At 45.2% G+C, this 15813-nt stretch overlaps 1 protein-coding gene and 1 long non-coding RNA gene across 11 annotated transcripts in view; one reads left to right on the forward strand and one right to left on the reverse strand.

The window, feature by feature from the left end:
• PRR5L (proline rich 5 like) overlaps window positions 1-15813 on the forward strand; it is a 275462-nt gene that overhangs the window by 185908 nt on the left and 73741 nt on the right. For 2 of the 10 annotated variants that reach the window (XM_077322180.1, XM_077322190.1), the window contains exon 1: window positions 12553-12707. The exons of 2 other annotated variants lie outside the window; for them this stretch is intronic. Coding sequence is in view for 1 of the 8 variants with exons in the window: in XM_077322179.1 (XP_077178294.1) it covers window positions 12438-12707 (270 nt within the window). In the remaining 7 variants the exon portion in view is untranslated. Of the gene's footprint in view, window positions 1-12389; window positions 12708-13913; window positions 13934-15813 lie in introns of those variants that run through there. 6 more of the 10 variants (XM_077322181.1, XM_077322189.1, XM_077322179.1 and 3 more) reach the window with 5 other exon arrangements.
• LOC143830172 (uncharacterized) lies at window positions 2946-13214 on the reverse strand. Its single transcript, XR_013228371.1, has 4 exons — window positions 13014-13214; window positions 10268-10302; window positions 7464-7540; window positions 2946-4192 (listed from the first exon to the last, which is right to left on the reverse strand). It is a non-coding gene; the product is annotated as an uncharacterized LOC143830172 (long non-coding RNA).

Genomic DNA, 15813 nt, shown 5'->3' on the forward strand with positions numbered 1-15813 from the left:
GCCCCTTCTCACTTAAAATACTGCTGTGGCCAGCTTCACTGCTGGAGGGAAGCCGCAGCCATGCCATGTGTGTCTCTTCTCTACCACTCTCTGAACATTTGAGGCCTACCATGCAAGGTTGCTGTGGAGATGAAACTGTTGTGGGGGTTTTTCCTCCTGTTTCAACTGCAAAAGAACCCTGTGAAGAAGGCCTGAAGTGTTTCATCCCCACAACAATGTGTGTGGGAGACCTTAAATGTTTCTTTTGTACAACAATCCTGGCCACCCTCCAAAGCAGCCATTTCTGCCTGGGGAGCTGATCTTTATAGTCTGGAGATGAGCAGTAATTCCAGGAGATCTCCAGGCCCCATCTGGAGGTTGGCTACACCTGGGTTGGAAATATTCCTTGAGGTTTGGAGGTGAGGCCTCAAAATAGTACAATGTCTTAGACCCTCCAAAGCAGCAATTTTTGCCTGCAGAGCTGATCTTTATAGTCTAGAGATGAGCAGCGATAATAGAGACAATGGTAGAGGTTTGCAAACTGAGGTTGGTATGGAATGGTGCAGGTGTGCCCCACCTGGGCTGTGGGTTCTGGCCAGCCCTTACCACCAATAATTTTTATTTTTGGTACAGACAGCCAGACTAGCAAGGGTCCTGTGAGTCTGGAAAGTGCAAGAAGATCTAAATAAGAAATAAGAAATATTTAGACCCTGTAACAAACTGGTGAACAAGCAACTGGCTGTCGAAACATAGGGGTTGAAGTGACTTTGCTCATCTGGTCTAATACATCAAAATCAGAATTTGCATCTCCTATGAAATAAAAGGCATAAAGGGCCCGGAATTTCAAGTGGACTTAGCTCTGGAGTTTGCACTGAAGATTTACAAAAGATTTACAGGAAAGTAGACAGTGAGACTTGGGGGTGGGGACTAAGTTTTCAGTGTTATTAGCAACAATTTAGCTTTGTGGACAACTGAGACTGCAGTTGACAGCAGTAGGCCTCAGGCTTCAGGAGGGCAGACATCACCAGCCAAACAACAGACTAAGTTAGGCCCATTATGCACGGAGTGGAAGGTCTGCATTTGGGGTGGAATGGCAGCGGCTAAAATCACCAATTATGCATGCTGCAGGCGGCAACCGGACGCAGAGTCAACATATGCCACCGAAAAAGCCACGTTAGCGAGATGCAGAAGAAAGTGGAGCAACCAGAAGCAGCTCCGGATTAGCCATGTGCATAATCAGATACTCTGGGTTTTGCCGCCGTTGTGTTCCGTCCCGTGCGTAAGCGGTTTACTTTGCTTCTTCCTCCTCCGCATTCTCCATGCCGCCGTTTCAGCGGCCGTGCATAATAGGCCTTAGTGAAGCCCATTGAAAGTGAGTCACTTTCATTTTTGCCTGGGGAGCTGATCTTTATAGTCTGGAGATGAGCAGTAATTCCAGGAGATCCCCAGGCTCCAAAGGTTGGCTACTCCTGGGTTGGAAATATTCCTTGAAGTTTGAAAGTGGGGCCTCAAAGAGTTATAATGCCTCTGCAGCCACCCAACCAGCCACATAGTACCCCTGGCCTATTTCAGGCCAAGAGAGGAGGTAAGGTTGCCTGATAGGTATAGATTCACTTCCTATGTGTGAACTTGGGTCAGGACTGTTGTGCATGGAGAAGCCTCCTCTTAGGGTTGCCACCTCCCAAGTGAGGCACAAAACCCACAGCAAACCATGAGCTAGTGCCCATTGCATTACACCATGCAGTGGGCTTTACTACAAGTTGTATATATAAAATTTGATGCAGTGAATGTTACAGGCTGTTCAGGGAATGGCTTAATGGTAACTGATCCAATAAAGTCTGTGAAGTAGCTACACCATGGAGGCAAGAATTTATCTCCTCTGGCTACAACCAATCACCATTGAGTATGGGGAGGAGGGAGTGTGGAATGGTGGAGGGGGGTTACTGCTAACCAAATGAGCTGGATGAAAGGTGGGTTTTGAGGGAGAGGGGTATGTGGTATCATCATTAGGCAGGACTCCAATAGGATTTTTTGTGTATTAATAGGCCAGTTTGGGGTATTCTCCTCTCCAAAACAGTTCAAATACATGATTATGAGTCTCATAAAGACTTTAAACTGTAAGAAGTGCATACTCTTCAGACTCCACTCTCAATTACCATTACACTAACTAAACTTGTTATTCTGCTTCTTTCTATGTGTTCCAGTGAATAATAAAAGCAGTAAAATAAACACCATATAACAAGGGATAAGCTTATTGGGATATATGGTTAATATATAGAGTTTTGCTCAGTCATAGAAGCAAGCTACTGAGTGCAGTCAATAAACCTCCCTATAAGTATATTGCAAAAGGTAAACCTACAGATTGCAGTCAAAAGAAAAGAAGCTTAACCTAAAGAGTACTTTCCCTATCACAAATGGCTATCTTGTCCAGCATTATGTTTGTGGGAATAGGAGGCGCTGCATTTACAGGAGAGACATGTATCCCCTTGGAAAGTCATGTGAAGCAAATGAGAGGACAAAGTCAGAGAGAGACGGAATCAGAGACCAGCTACAAGGTTAAGACAAAGAAGATTTTCACATTACCATTATAAGCTGGATGTTATTCATTGTTGGCCCAATTTCAAGAAAAGTGATACGTGGATGGGGGTTTTATACAGTGACTTCCCTTCCATTAATGAGCTATCTTTGAAGTCCTATCGTCATTTCAAACAGTGCTGCTCCCCCCCACCCCAGTCCTTTTTTGCCATGTGAACTTCTTGAAGTTTTTAAAAAATGTTCTAAATTGAGAGCTATAGTGCTGGAGTGCTAAACTGATATAGTGCTTCAGTGCTATAGCAGCATCATTAAGTGGCCTTGACTCCATGGATCCTTCAAGCCTGCCTGCTTGCCTGCCTAGCCACACAGAGTGTACAAGACTGGCCAGATGTTAGCAGCTAGGGAAGAGAGTCTGAAATTTTTCTTGGGTATTTATTTGTTTATTTATTATATTTATATACCGCCCTCCCCGAGGGTTCAGGGCACTTTACAGGAAACAGGAAACGATACAGATAACATATGGTAACAGGTGATAACAGTAATAACATAACAATAACTTAACATGATCATAACAATAACTTTATAAAATAGAAATTGCAAGAGCCTCAGCTCAACTCTTACTGGGACCAAGTATTGGGATTAAGGATCAAAAAGGGGATCTAGGGATATCTGAGTTTACTGGCTGTGGGATTTGTATTCATCCTGCCTTGAGACTAGCAGTGCCAGCATAACTGCCGCTCCTTTGAGTGTGAATTCAGTAGATTTTCACAAGCACAATCCCAAGACTCTGGTAGTCTGTTCTCTTTGACCTGTATTGTCTATTTTGAACTGTTCACTTCTCAGGGAAGAGAAGGAAGCACAATATTATCCTAAGGAGGGGATGTTTTGACAATTAACAGGAAAGATTAAAAACAATAGAGATGACACCCAGCTGAATTCTTTGGTTTTAGCATTCCTCTGTCAAATACTATATCCATTGTCAGATGGACCAAAATCAGAAAGCATGGGCTACACCATATGAATGGGAAGCTGTACAGTCAAAGTCAAGAAAAGGAGTGGAACAAGTTTCACTGAGTGAAAGAAGACAAAAGCAAGTGGAATATACCTAATCTGTAAAATCTACAAATCAGATTTTGGATTAAAACAAAACAAAGCAAGCAAATATCAACATTTGTAACAAAACATAATCTTCCCCTTATGTCTCATCACACAGGGTGTTTCAGAACATTTCAGTCCAGCACATATTTCTGTTGAACTAGATATTCCTCACAAATATATATGCAATAATTGACTGCTATATTTCACTGTTTGCATGCTTATAGGCGATGCCAGTTACATTCACTTGATTTCCCTTCATACTTTCACCTGTAGTTGATCCTTTGGTGCCTGTGTCCTTTTAGTGGCCTAGCACAAATCATTCCAGCTCTCTGTAGAATTTTAGGACTTCTATGTATGAGCAAAGCATATTTAAGGTGCTTTTAAAGATGATGATACATTCTTTTTTCTACCTTCTTTGAAAAAACATTTAAATGATCAAATTAAACTATTTACAGCTTGGTTATCCACATCATCATCAATATATCTAATTTTAAACAGCTAAATCTGGAGTTGGGAGCCATAAACGGACAATGCAGATCTTTCTAGAAACCTGAAAAATATGCTATGTCTGCAGAAAAATCTGAAATAAGAAAAAACAAAGATGAGTTCATCCCCTCAAATAATAAAAGTAGCCCCTATAACCTTAAGAAACAAATTTCCTCAGTAGAGATTGCTAGGAAGCCCCCAAAGTACTGCCAGCCTCTAAGCTTGACTTCTGTCTGTAAAAGGCAGGACCCTTTCCTGGGCTGTTTTAGTCTTTGAAGGAGAAGTCTATGGCAGCAATCACTGGACAGGTTGCTATCATGCAATTTGTTTGACTCACTAAGGACTGGCTGCTTGATCCTGTTCAACTGCAGCCACCCCACAAATAGCCAGTGTGGTGTAGTCAGAAATTTCCAAATTTTCTCAGTAGTATATAAATGAAGTAAATTAATAAAATATTTACTTTCTATATTGCCCCTCCCACTGTGGGCTTGGGGTGATTCGTACAATAAAACACATTCAATCAAATCATCAATTGCAATAATCATTGATTGCAATAAAATGACAATAAAATACAGTTTTAAAAAAACCCATCTCCATCCCTCACCCACTTTGCACCCACCACCAGCTACCCCAGCCTGGAGATGACACCAAATAAATAACAAGTAGGGAGAGCCGAGAAGAAGGTGATAGAGGGAGGTCCATACAACTTCAGACTGCCCTAGTATCAACCTTAGGCCTAGTGGAAGTGTGCCACTTGGACACTCTTTGACAGCTCTCAACTGGCAAATTATTAATAAAAAGTTGGAATGAAAAGGAAGAGCTTGGGTGTCATCAGTCCATAACCTTGGACAACTGCGTAACAGGGTGCATATAGATGTTAAATTATATCAGGGAGAGAACTGTGCCCAATAAATTATAAATGTTACTGGAGATGGGGGACAGATAAAAGGTGGGTAGGTCAGAAGGGAGAAGAGAAGGAAGCAGAGGAAGTAGGGGGTATGGGGGTTGCTTGGGAGAAGAAATAAAGAAAATAGTGTGGAGAGAGGAATACAGGGGGGATGAAGTGCCCCCCACAAGTCCTTGAGACTCCCCATTGAGATTGTGCAAATAGGCCATCATATTCCTGAGAAGATTATGCCAGGGGAATGGAAGCTGAAGACAAGGGGCAGATATGGGAGAGATAGAAGCAGGAAAAGAGGAGAGAATATGGAAATTTTCATGGAAGGAAGAGAATAGTGGAGGAGGGCAAAATGTGATTCCACCTGAAAATCCTTTTGTGTCATCAGTTTACCTAATTTTCAACATGGCCTTGTCTTTGGATACTAAATCCAGAGACTGGATCCATAAACAGACATAACATCTTCATGGTAAGAAATGTCCCAGGTTTATAGAAAAAATTGAAATCTAAATAACAATAATAACAACAACAGGTAGATGGTTAATCTTCCAAAATAAAAAAGCAGCTCTTGTACCTTTAAGAAATGAAATGGCTTCAAGGTGGCTATTGTGGGGGACTGCAAGGCATCTACAATACTACCAGTCTTCAAACCTTCATTTTTGTTAACAAAAGGCAACCTCTAAGTCCTCACCTGGGAAGAGGACTCACTGCAGCTACCAGTGGACAACTTGCTACCATGCAATCCATGCTACTCACCAAGATACAGCAGCATCTACAACTTGATGCCGCACAACTCACAGAGGAACAGCCGCAGCCTAGGCACAACTTGGCTGGACTGGCAGAGGCTGCCATACAACTCACTTGAGCAACTTGTTATAGTACAGCTTTTGCCACTTGACTAGGCTTATCCCAGGGAGATGGTGATGGGGGAGTCAAGGGAGAAAAACTGAGGGTTAGCTTGATTAAGACTGCCAACTCTGGATTGGGAGAATTTCTGGAGATTTGGGGGTGGAGGTTCGGGAAGGTGAGGTTTGAGAGGAGAGAGACCTCAGTGGGTTATAATGCAACAGTGTTCACTTTCCAAATCAGTCAATGCTTCAAAGGAACAGATATTTTCAGGCTGGCAACTTTAAATGAGGTACAGTGATTAGAATATAAGACCAGAATCTGAGAGATGCAAATTCAAATCCATACTTTGTCATGGAAGCTTTCTGGGTAACCCTGCCCAGTTATTTTCTTTCAGCCTACACTTATAGCTTTAGGATAAAATGGATGAGAGGAGAATGGTGTAAGTAGCTTTAGGCCCCCATGGAATAACGTAATGAAACAGTGGACAATAAATGAAGCTGCAGACTGGGAGAGGCAGGCAACAGAAAGGTTAGTTGGTAATGAGAGAAGGAGGACAAGGAGAGAGGATATGGGGTCTGCCTGGAAGAAAGAGGAAATAGTGTAAGAAAGGTGATACAAGGGGAAATGATCTCCAGGAATCCTGGTGGGTTTCCTGCTTTATATACTTAACAGCCAAATAGAGAACAATCCAGAAACTTTTTTAGCAACTGCAATTTTGTTTCTTATGCCCTTGTCCGCTTTGATTATAATTCAATGTATAGTGTTTGAATCAGGATAGTGGAAGCTGAATTCTGCATGGGTTATTGAATATGGCAATTCATTTGTCAAGCCAACATACCAATATTGCAACATAGGCAAGAAGAACAACTGGAAGTGGACAATGCTTCAAATGACTGCTGACTGAGGAACCTTTGAAGATCACTCCAGCCTGTGTCACTGTGTCCAAGAAAGTTATCCCGCATTTCCTCTAAGGAGTTTAGGCAGACATGATTTTCCTGTCCTCCATGTTGTGAAGGGTATTAGGCTGAGAGAGAGTGACCAGTCCAAGTGACCAGACCTCTGAATACACAACTCTTCCAAAGTATAGAGCAAAGTAGATGTTGTGGCTTCTGAGTGGTCAGCAGAATACTCCCCCTGATTCTTTGGCCAGATGCCTGGAAGCTGTGACAAAATGGCTCCAACAAAACTGCCTGAAGCTCAACCCTGATCTCCGCATGGAGGTGAATAATGCACACCGCCTTCCACTTGTAAAAGCGCAATAGTAAACCACGTGGGTTGGCTGCTTCCTAACAGGAGACCCCTTCCGTGTTATCCTGGCATCTGGTCATGAATTTTCCCTTCCCAATGAGGCAGCGGAGAAGCCGGAAGCATGGACAACCTGCTCCTCGGGCTGTCAGTCAACACAAGCCAGCAATCCCCTCTCAGGGGTTTTGGGACTCAAGCTTCCCCCTTGAGTCCTGAAATTAATTTTTTTAAAAGGAAACTTTGACATTGCTACAGGGACTCACAACAACAGAAAACATTTTTCTTGATTACTGTGTACTATGCCACTCTTCCTCACCCTGATTTCTTTAACAGAAGCTCAATGGGATGTTATTTATTAGGTGATGTTACTTACCTTCATATCATCAAAAGCTTCATCTGCTTTTTTTCACACATTTTTTCTCCAAGCTTGCTGCAACCTTATGACTTCCACTGCAAGAAATAAAAAACAGGGTAGGGAGACTTTTAATGTCTTCAAGCGAAGAACTTTGATGGTTTTCAAATCTATACCATGAAGAAGAGGAGGCATTTTATATCCAAACTCGGGGCAAAGCCCGTTGTATCCAAGAATACAACGGGTGGTAGAGCTTGGCAGTGGGAAGAGAAGGGGAGGAGTTGTCCAGTCTGTAAGGGCATGTGTTGAATGTGTGTGTTGTGTGGGAGGTTGTGGTGGAGTGGTGGCAAATGAGGGCATGGGTGTGGAGATATGGGTGTCAAGAACCTGTGGTGTGGAATGTTCATTGGGTATAGGAGAGGACTGACATTTGGGAATTGTGGCGTAGTGGTTACAGATGAGCTTTCCAGAAGCATGTCTTTAGATATGTGAAGGGGAAACCAGACTCTTCTTAGGGGAAGATTACATGACAACCAATTCCTCCCAGTTCTGCGTCATTTCCCTTCTTGTGTGAATTAGGCCACAGGCACCGAAATGCCCCTCTGCCCTAATACACATGGGGTAGTCACAGTACACAGGTGTCCACCCTGTTCCTTCTTCTCCTTTTTTCACTGTTGATAAAATGTTATGTGCCCACATGCTTCTTTCATGGTTGCTCCTTAGAAGAAGAATGGATTTTTGTACCCTGTTTACTATCCAAAGGAGTCTCAAAGTGGTTTTCAAACACCTTTCCCCTTGGTCTCCCCACAATAGTCAACCTGTGAGGGATGTGTGGCTGTGAGAGGTCTGAGAGAACTGGGAATGGTCTGCAGTGACCCAGCAGACCTCAGGTGTCTCAAAGCATTTTCCAATTGTCTTCCCCTCCTCTCCCCATAGCAGACCCCCCATGAGGGTGGTGGGGTAGAGAGCCTCGCATGGAAACTGGCAACCCTAAGAGGAAGACTGTGCACAGCAGTCTTGAGCTTAGTAAGGTTTTTTATACTGTTTTCTTTATTTGCCTGGCCAAGGTTGAAAAAAGTTATTTCAGTTTCACAGGACTGATGCTGGTCTGCCTGTATGTGCCCCAGTTGCTGGTAGGGGCTGGTCATAGCCCATAGGCCAGGAGGAACACTCCTGCACCACTCTCTCCCAACTGCAGGCAAAAATGGCTCATTGAAGGCTGGACTCTGAGGCATTGTATGATTTTGAAGTCCCAGCTCCAAACCTCCAGGAATATTTCCCACCCAGGGGTGGCCAACCTCCAGGTGGGGCCTGGAGAGCTCCTGGAATTACAGCTCACCTGCAGAGTATAAAGATCAGCTCCCCAGGCAGAAAGGGCTACTTTGGACAGGGTTGTGGTAGAGAAGAAACATTTAAGGCCTCCCACACAGGTTCTTGTTGAATTGAAAGACTTGAGGCCTACTGCACAGGGTTGTTGTGCAGATAAAACAGGAGACAAAAGAACCTCTGCAACAGCATCCAGTTTCATCTGTAGAATAATGCTGTGCAGTAGTCCTCAAATCCGCAGAGAGTTGCAAAGAAGAAAGAAATATGGCTTGGCTGTGTCTAACCCCTGGCCAGAGCCGTATTTTAAGTGAGAAGGGGCTTTTCTGTGGCCTCCCTATCAGCCAACTGTTTGGCAGAAGGGGAAAGTCCCCCCCTCAAAAGGAAGGCCCTCAGTCTCCCCTGCGTTGCTCTTGGAAACGCCTCCCTCCCTTCAGTCAGGGCCTGTCAGAGACTCCTTCCCAGCAGGCCTGAAGGGAGGGGGGGGGAGCACACTCACCAACCTCCTGCTAGCTCTGTTGGACATGGCAGGGCAGCCTTGGGGCGAAAAGGGCTGGCGCAGCCTGTCTAAGCCTCTGTTCTCATTCCCCTTGGCAGCCCTACTGACCTCCTCTCCTTGCGGTGGTCAGGAGCAGACTGGCAGCCATGTCTCCTGATTGCCCTGGAACTCTGGTCTGTCCTGGTGAGGGCCCAATTGGAAGGCGCTTCGCGCCTTCCGATTGGCCCCTCCGCTTGTCAGTCTGGGGCCAAGGGGCCAATCCAGGAGTTTTGATCACGGACACAGCCCACCCCAACACCCCTTACTGTTTTATTAAGAGGGAACAGATAGTGCCACAGCATCTGGTGTTTAAAAAAAAATGTGGACAAATTTAAAAAAAATGATTGCTGGTAAGTCACGGAATGAGCCAGAGAAGATGCGTCAAGAAAAAGGTGTAATAAAGGAGTCTGTGTTTGAAATTCCTTTTGCTGATATTTATATATTAGTCAAAATAATTTCATTTCTGGTGATTCACTTGTGACACTCATCTGCAAACAAAAGTACTATTGTATCCAAGATACACTTTTTCTTGTAAAATGAGTCAAGGCTTTTAGTACCAATGCTAATTGGCCAGTTGCCTGCTGCCAAAATATGTACCAAAGGACAAAAGAACCAAAGGTTAGATTGTGGTCCAGTGTAGAAATATATTTTTGTGATGATCTAGCCCTTGCACAGTGACCTCATTTTCACATGGGTTCATGTGTATACCCACTATATGAAGGACTGCCAACAGCTGCCAATATGAAGGACTGCCAACAGGGGGGGGTCCCGTCTCTCTTTATATTTCTCTGTAATCACATTCCTTTCCAGGGCTAAGGTTGGGTGCTGCAGCCCCTAAAACAATGTATTTGATGCGACTGTATGTGTATAATAAAGAAACCTAGAAGGCAGGTGATGTTCTTGTCTGGTGTGGAGAAAACACACTGGGCAAGGTCCTAGAGATTTCCCAGGACAGAAGTAATACCTGTGATGGTTCTGGGTGGATCCTTGATGTTTTTCCTGAAAAACAAACAAAGACTTGGTTGCATCACCTGAATATGGCAAAAAGTGCAAATGATCTCTTGACAACCCTGGGATTAAAGGATGGGAAATGGACTAGAGATGGTAGCTGTTAATCAATACTAATGAGAAGGAGGAAGAAATGGAGGGGTGAGGAGATTAATAATGTTCTTGAGCGCACTGTTGTCCTGCAGATGGACATTGATTCAATAGCAGGGAGAGAAAAGCCAGCAGTTGAGTACTGCTGCGGATGCACAATGATGTCATCTGAGGGATCCAGCATGTCACTTGGCTGGAGAGTTTTCTCTCCTGTTTTCTGCATGGGTGTAGATCTTGCTGGTCTCTTTTGGGGAGCATGACATGCAATTTTCAGCACAGTAATGCAATTGCAGAGCAATATAATAAGGAGGAGCAGGCAATGTTGACAAAGGATATCTGCGCACAAACTTCTCCTCAAAAGGAACAACAGCATTCGAACTGAGAGACTTCAGGGATGCAGCAGGGAGATGGAAAATCCCATTCTGTGGACTGTCAACAGAAACTTCTCATATATCTAAGCTGATACCAGAAACCATGACACCTATAAAACAATGCAAAACCCTCTAAAGCAGAAGTTTGAAACAGCTATAAAGAACCAGTCTGAAGCAATGAATACTGTTTGGTATTTAAATACAAGGACAGACACCCTTGAAATGAAGAGGCCAGGAAAACGCCAGGTAGTGCTAAGGGCCATCAAGGCACTGTCTAGACCAGTCATTTTCAACCTTTTGACTATGGAGGAGCCCTTGAAATAAATTTTCAGGCTTTGAGGACCCCTGGAAGTGGTGACAGATGGCCATGCTTCCATGCCACACACCCTGGAAATGGCGTAAGGATCCATACCCTTCACCCTTCTTTCACTCCCTCCCCCAACCTTTACTACTACTACATTAGAGTGTGGGGTGGGAGAAGCAGAGCCAGGCCCAGTGAGTTGCTCTGGTGTAGAAGTTGCTGGGGTGGGGTGGGGTGGGGTAGCAGAGCCAGCCCCAGTGAGTTGCTCTGGTGCAGAAGTTGTTGTTGTTGTTGGTGGGGGGGGGGGAGCAAAGCCAGCCCCAGTGAGGCAGAATATGGAAGGGAGAATCATGTATGGGAATTTAAAAAAAAACATTCACTATAAAGATGATGCTTGGGTGGAGTGGGGTCCCCTTGCCCTTTGCAAGAAGGCTGAATGTCAGCATACAGTTATTTGATATGTCTCATCCTGCCTTCAGCAAACACATGACAACTGCAATGACTGATTGATTGCAAATGCAATAATATCTTAGTCCTCATTGTTTCATGTACTACTGTTATGTTTCTTCTCATGCTCACTTCTTTTCTTAGTACACAGGATAGAGGTACTTTAGTTCTTGACTGGATCAAAAGCCTCTTAGCTTAGTACTGAATGTGGCTGAAGTATAGGTTTTCTTATCTGGGAAAAACAGTCAGATCATCCCCCTCCTCCACATAGAAACCACACAGTAATCTCTACTGAAGCCTACAAAGTTTGCAATCAAACAGCCTCAATGAAATCCATAAGGCTGGCTTCAGAGTAATCGAAGAGCTGTTTTTTGTACCCCACTTTTGACTATCCAAAGGAGTCTCTAAGCAGTTTACAATTGCCTTCCTCCCACTCTCCACAACAGGCACCTTAGGAGGTAGGTGAGGCTGAGAGAGCTCTAAGAGAAGTGTGACTGGCCCAAGGTCACCTAGTTGGCTGCATGTGGAAGACTGAAGAATCAATCCTGGTTCTCCAGGTTAGAGTCTGCTGCTCTTAACCACTACACCACATTGGCTCTAGCTAGATTGGGAAACATTCACCATGCCAGCTTTACTTATGTGGTTTTTGGAGGTTGTCCTTTTCCCCCTTTTCCAGGGAGATGGAGAGATAGATCTAAAACTTGAGCTGAAAGCTGTCCTCTCGGTGCTCAAGATCCACGCCGTTGAATTCCTGTAGAAACTCGTGTAACAGCCTGCGGAGGGGCCGGACCTGCCCTTCTCCAGTCGCGGCTTCCTCTTTCCCAATCTTCCAAAAGCGGCGCTGTAGCGCTGCTCGAAAAGGCTGAATGGCGCTTGCACTGACATGGACTTTTTAGTCAGACAACTAAACGGATGGGATGCGTGCTCATAACTTCCCCGAAGTTGAAAGGGAGTGGGAGGAGTTTTGGGGGCGTTGCGAGATCTCGGAGCCGCCGCGGTCGCCACAGCAACGGCAGTCGATTGATTCCAAATCAGGCTGTCAGCGTTCGTCTTGTTGGAAGGAGGAGATAATTGCAAGGTTGGCGCGTTGCGAACGGTCTCTTTGGTCTGCGCTAACAAGCAGTTGGTCTCGAGCAACAGCGCGATTTGCACAAAAGGAGAAGATTGATTGTGCCGCGTCTGCTCTGGTAGGAGAGACCGGGGGGGGGGGGAATCCCTTTGTAGGTAAAAGCTCTTTTCATTTCTTAATATTGCGGCGGGAGACCTCGACACGCGACGGCTGCTCAGTCAAAACAAAACCAAGAGCAGCTTCTCCATTCCTTTGTGCAGCCCGATCCTCCGAGCAGGTTTCTTCCGACTTAAGTCGTCCTAAATACATTCAGGATCGCAGCCCGCTTTCGTGCCTGTTGAATCAGTATTGCCCGACGGACTTCTGTAGCAGGGAGGTTTATCTCCTTAGACGACCCCAGACCCAGAATTGTTGTTTTGCCTACCTTTGCTTCCGTTCCTTCCGCCTGAGCAATCTGCAGGCACGCTTCAGTTGCAGCCCCGTCCCCAGGAAACTCGGGAGGGGGGGGGGACGCCGAAGAGAGACCTCCTCCTCCCCCCCCCCATTCCTTTTCTTGTCGCTAAATGGTATTAATGAGGAGCGCAGCCGGCAGAGCCGAGACTGCAGATAGCAGGCGAGCCTTGTAGGCTTTCCCCAGTTTTGGTTTTTTTTTTTTTTTAATGCTCCCTCAGTCGCTGTTGTGTGTGAATTCGCTTGGCTGCCTGATTTGGTGAATGAAAAGCGGAACGTTTTTTGTAAACTAATGAACTGCTGCAGGTTTCAGGCTGCTCGGGAGAGCTCGAGAATAGGAGGCTTGGAGTCCTCAATAGAGTCTTCAACCTTTTTTCTTTTTTAGTTTAAACAATCTGTATCTACGGTTTCCTTGATTTCCCCCTTTTGAAAAACCTTCAGCATTCGCACGTTGCAACTTTTGGCTTGAGGCAGGCGGAATGTGAAAGGCTCTCGATGCAGATGCTGCGGGCTTGGCCCAGCGCGCCCCCCCCCCCCGAAACCAAGTGGGTTTTCCCCTTGCAACACGGCCGAGGCCCGAAATGACTAAACGCGAGAAACCCCCGGCCTTATGCATTTTTGTTTATCAGCAACGAGCGAGGAGCGTATTTATAGTTGGCTGTGTAATTTTGTGGCCTGGAAGGTTTCAATTTTGTTCAACGGGCAGCATACCACAGTTGCAGAACCTATATCTTCGGGGTTTGCACAGGGGATTTTTTAAAGGTGAAGAACAGCAACGCTTCACCTTAAGAACGAAGACAATGTAGTGTTGATGCACAGAAAGTCCGGCTGGGAAACCTGTGAGACAAATACGGGGAAGGGGTGACTGGTTAGCCACTTCTTCCTGAGCTGCTGGTGAGAGCCCATATTTCTCAGGCATAGGCACCAAGACAGGAGCCTGCTTGAAAGGAAGGCTGGTATAAGATTGGGCAGGTGTCCTGCTCTTGGGATGCGATGGCTGTTTGTTCTGTGCCTGCCATACCCAGAAGGCAGAGGAGTGTCTTCCAGCCACTTGATGCAGGCATTCAGGTGTTCTAAGGCCTGGTGCTCTTGGAGGGCATCTGTGGTTCCTAAGATTGCCATTTGACCAGAATTAACTAATGTGGTTGCTTGATTTTTTGCCTACAGCAAAGCATAATTGCCTACAGCTTAATATATATCCAGCTGTTGTTAAAGCCAGTTGAAAATTTGGCCACATGTTTAACTCATTTGTTGTTAGGAGTCTTGTTGCACTTCATTGTGTGGGTCTTCTTAGATGCCATCTAGCAGCAGGAAGAAATGTGTAACTGCTCCTTGGAAGGCCATCTCATAACTAGGTTGCCTGCAGCAGTGCCTGCTGTGTGCTTGCCTCTTCTCTCCTTCCTAGGGCACTTTCAAAGAAGAAGAAGAGTTGGTTCTTATATGCTGCTTTTCTCTACCTGAAGGAGTTTCAAAGCGGTCTACAATCGCCTTCCCTTTCCTCTCCCCACAACAGACGCCCTGAGAGGTGGGTGAGGCTGAGAGAGCCCTAATATTCCTGCTCGGTCAGAGCAGTTTTCTCAGTGCTGTAGTGAGTCCAAGGTCACCCAGCTGGTTGCATGTGGGGAAGCTCAGATTCACACCTGGCTTGCCAGATTAGAAGTCCACACTCCTAACCACTTCACCAAGCTGGCTCTCAGAAGAGGATCTTGTAATTGGAAGGACTGGAGACAGTGGAGGGATGTTAGAGAGCTCATAAAGGACCTGGGCAAAGTCTGCACTTACTTTCTTTATTCCATTGTCAATCCTGTTGAATTCAGATTGCTTTGAACTCGAGTCTTCCTCTCCCCCCCCATTGAAACAGGAAAGTCTTCTGCATGTGGTTAGGGAGGCAAATAGAGACTCTTACTTTGTTTTCTTGAAGGTGGGGGAGGATCGAAGAAGTTAGAGGAGGGAGGAAAAAATCCTGTCTTTTCTTAAAAGGGGGGGGAGAGAATCAAATAAAGGCAGGAAAAAAATCCAAGAGGGACAGAAGAGAGAAGTTAGGGGCTTTTCCTTTAAGGCAAGTTTATCACATGACCACCTGTGGCCAATCATGGGTTCTCTACCACGGAGGAGAGCCCAGATTCAAAACAATGCGATTTTAAAAAATATTGAGCATTAAAAGCACTCAAAGATATCGCACAATAAAGATAGGGTCACTCCGGATCAATCCTTCTTGCTGCAGAAAGAAAATTTAAATCGCCCCAAATCCAAACAGAAATTGCATTCTGTGTAGAGGGCAGGAACTGAATCGACCTGGGGTTAGAATAAAAGCTCTGTGCAGTTTACACCCTGGTCTTTCTGAGCTTTGGAGAACTCTTTGGAAAAGTCCAAGCTTTTTCAGGGGGTTAGCAGAACTAGCCACCATCTCAACACCCCCCCCCCCGCCTCCCAGGCTCTTGCCAGGACCCCTGTCCTCACCAGTCTCCCTCCATTAAACCTGGGCCAGCAATGGGTCTTCCAACTGTGATTTTTTTACTGTTGAAAATGTCTAAAACGTTCTTCAGACTTTGAGAACCCCTAAAAGTAGTGCAATGGTGCAGAATATGGTAGGGAAGCATAGCCTCCAGGCCTATCATTGGCCATTTTGGGAGGGGGGAATAGGTTGACATGACCATATGTGGTCATGTCACCTGATTAATGTTTAACAAATTAAATATATGTATATTCAAAATATTAATTAGCTGCCACCTATTCAGGAAACCTTTCCTGGACCATCAAGAAACCCTAGGGTT

The sequence above is a fragment of the Paroedura picta genome, chromosome 2 (assembly GCF_049243985.1).
Source record: "Paroedura picta isolate Pp20150507F chromosome 2, Ppicta_v3.0, whole genome shotgun sequence".
Classification (NCBI taxonomy): Eukaryota; Metazoa; Chordata; class Lepidosauria; order Squamata; family Gekkonidae; genus Paroedura; species Paroedura picta.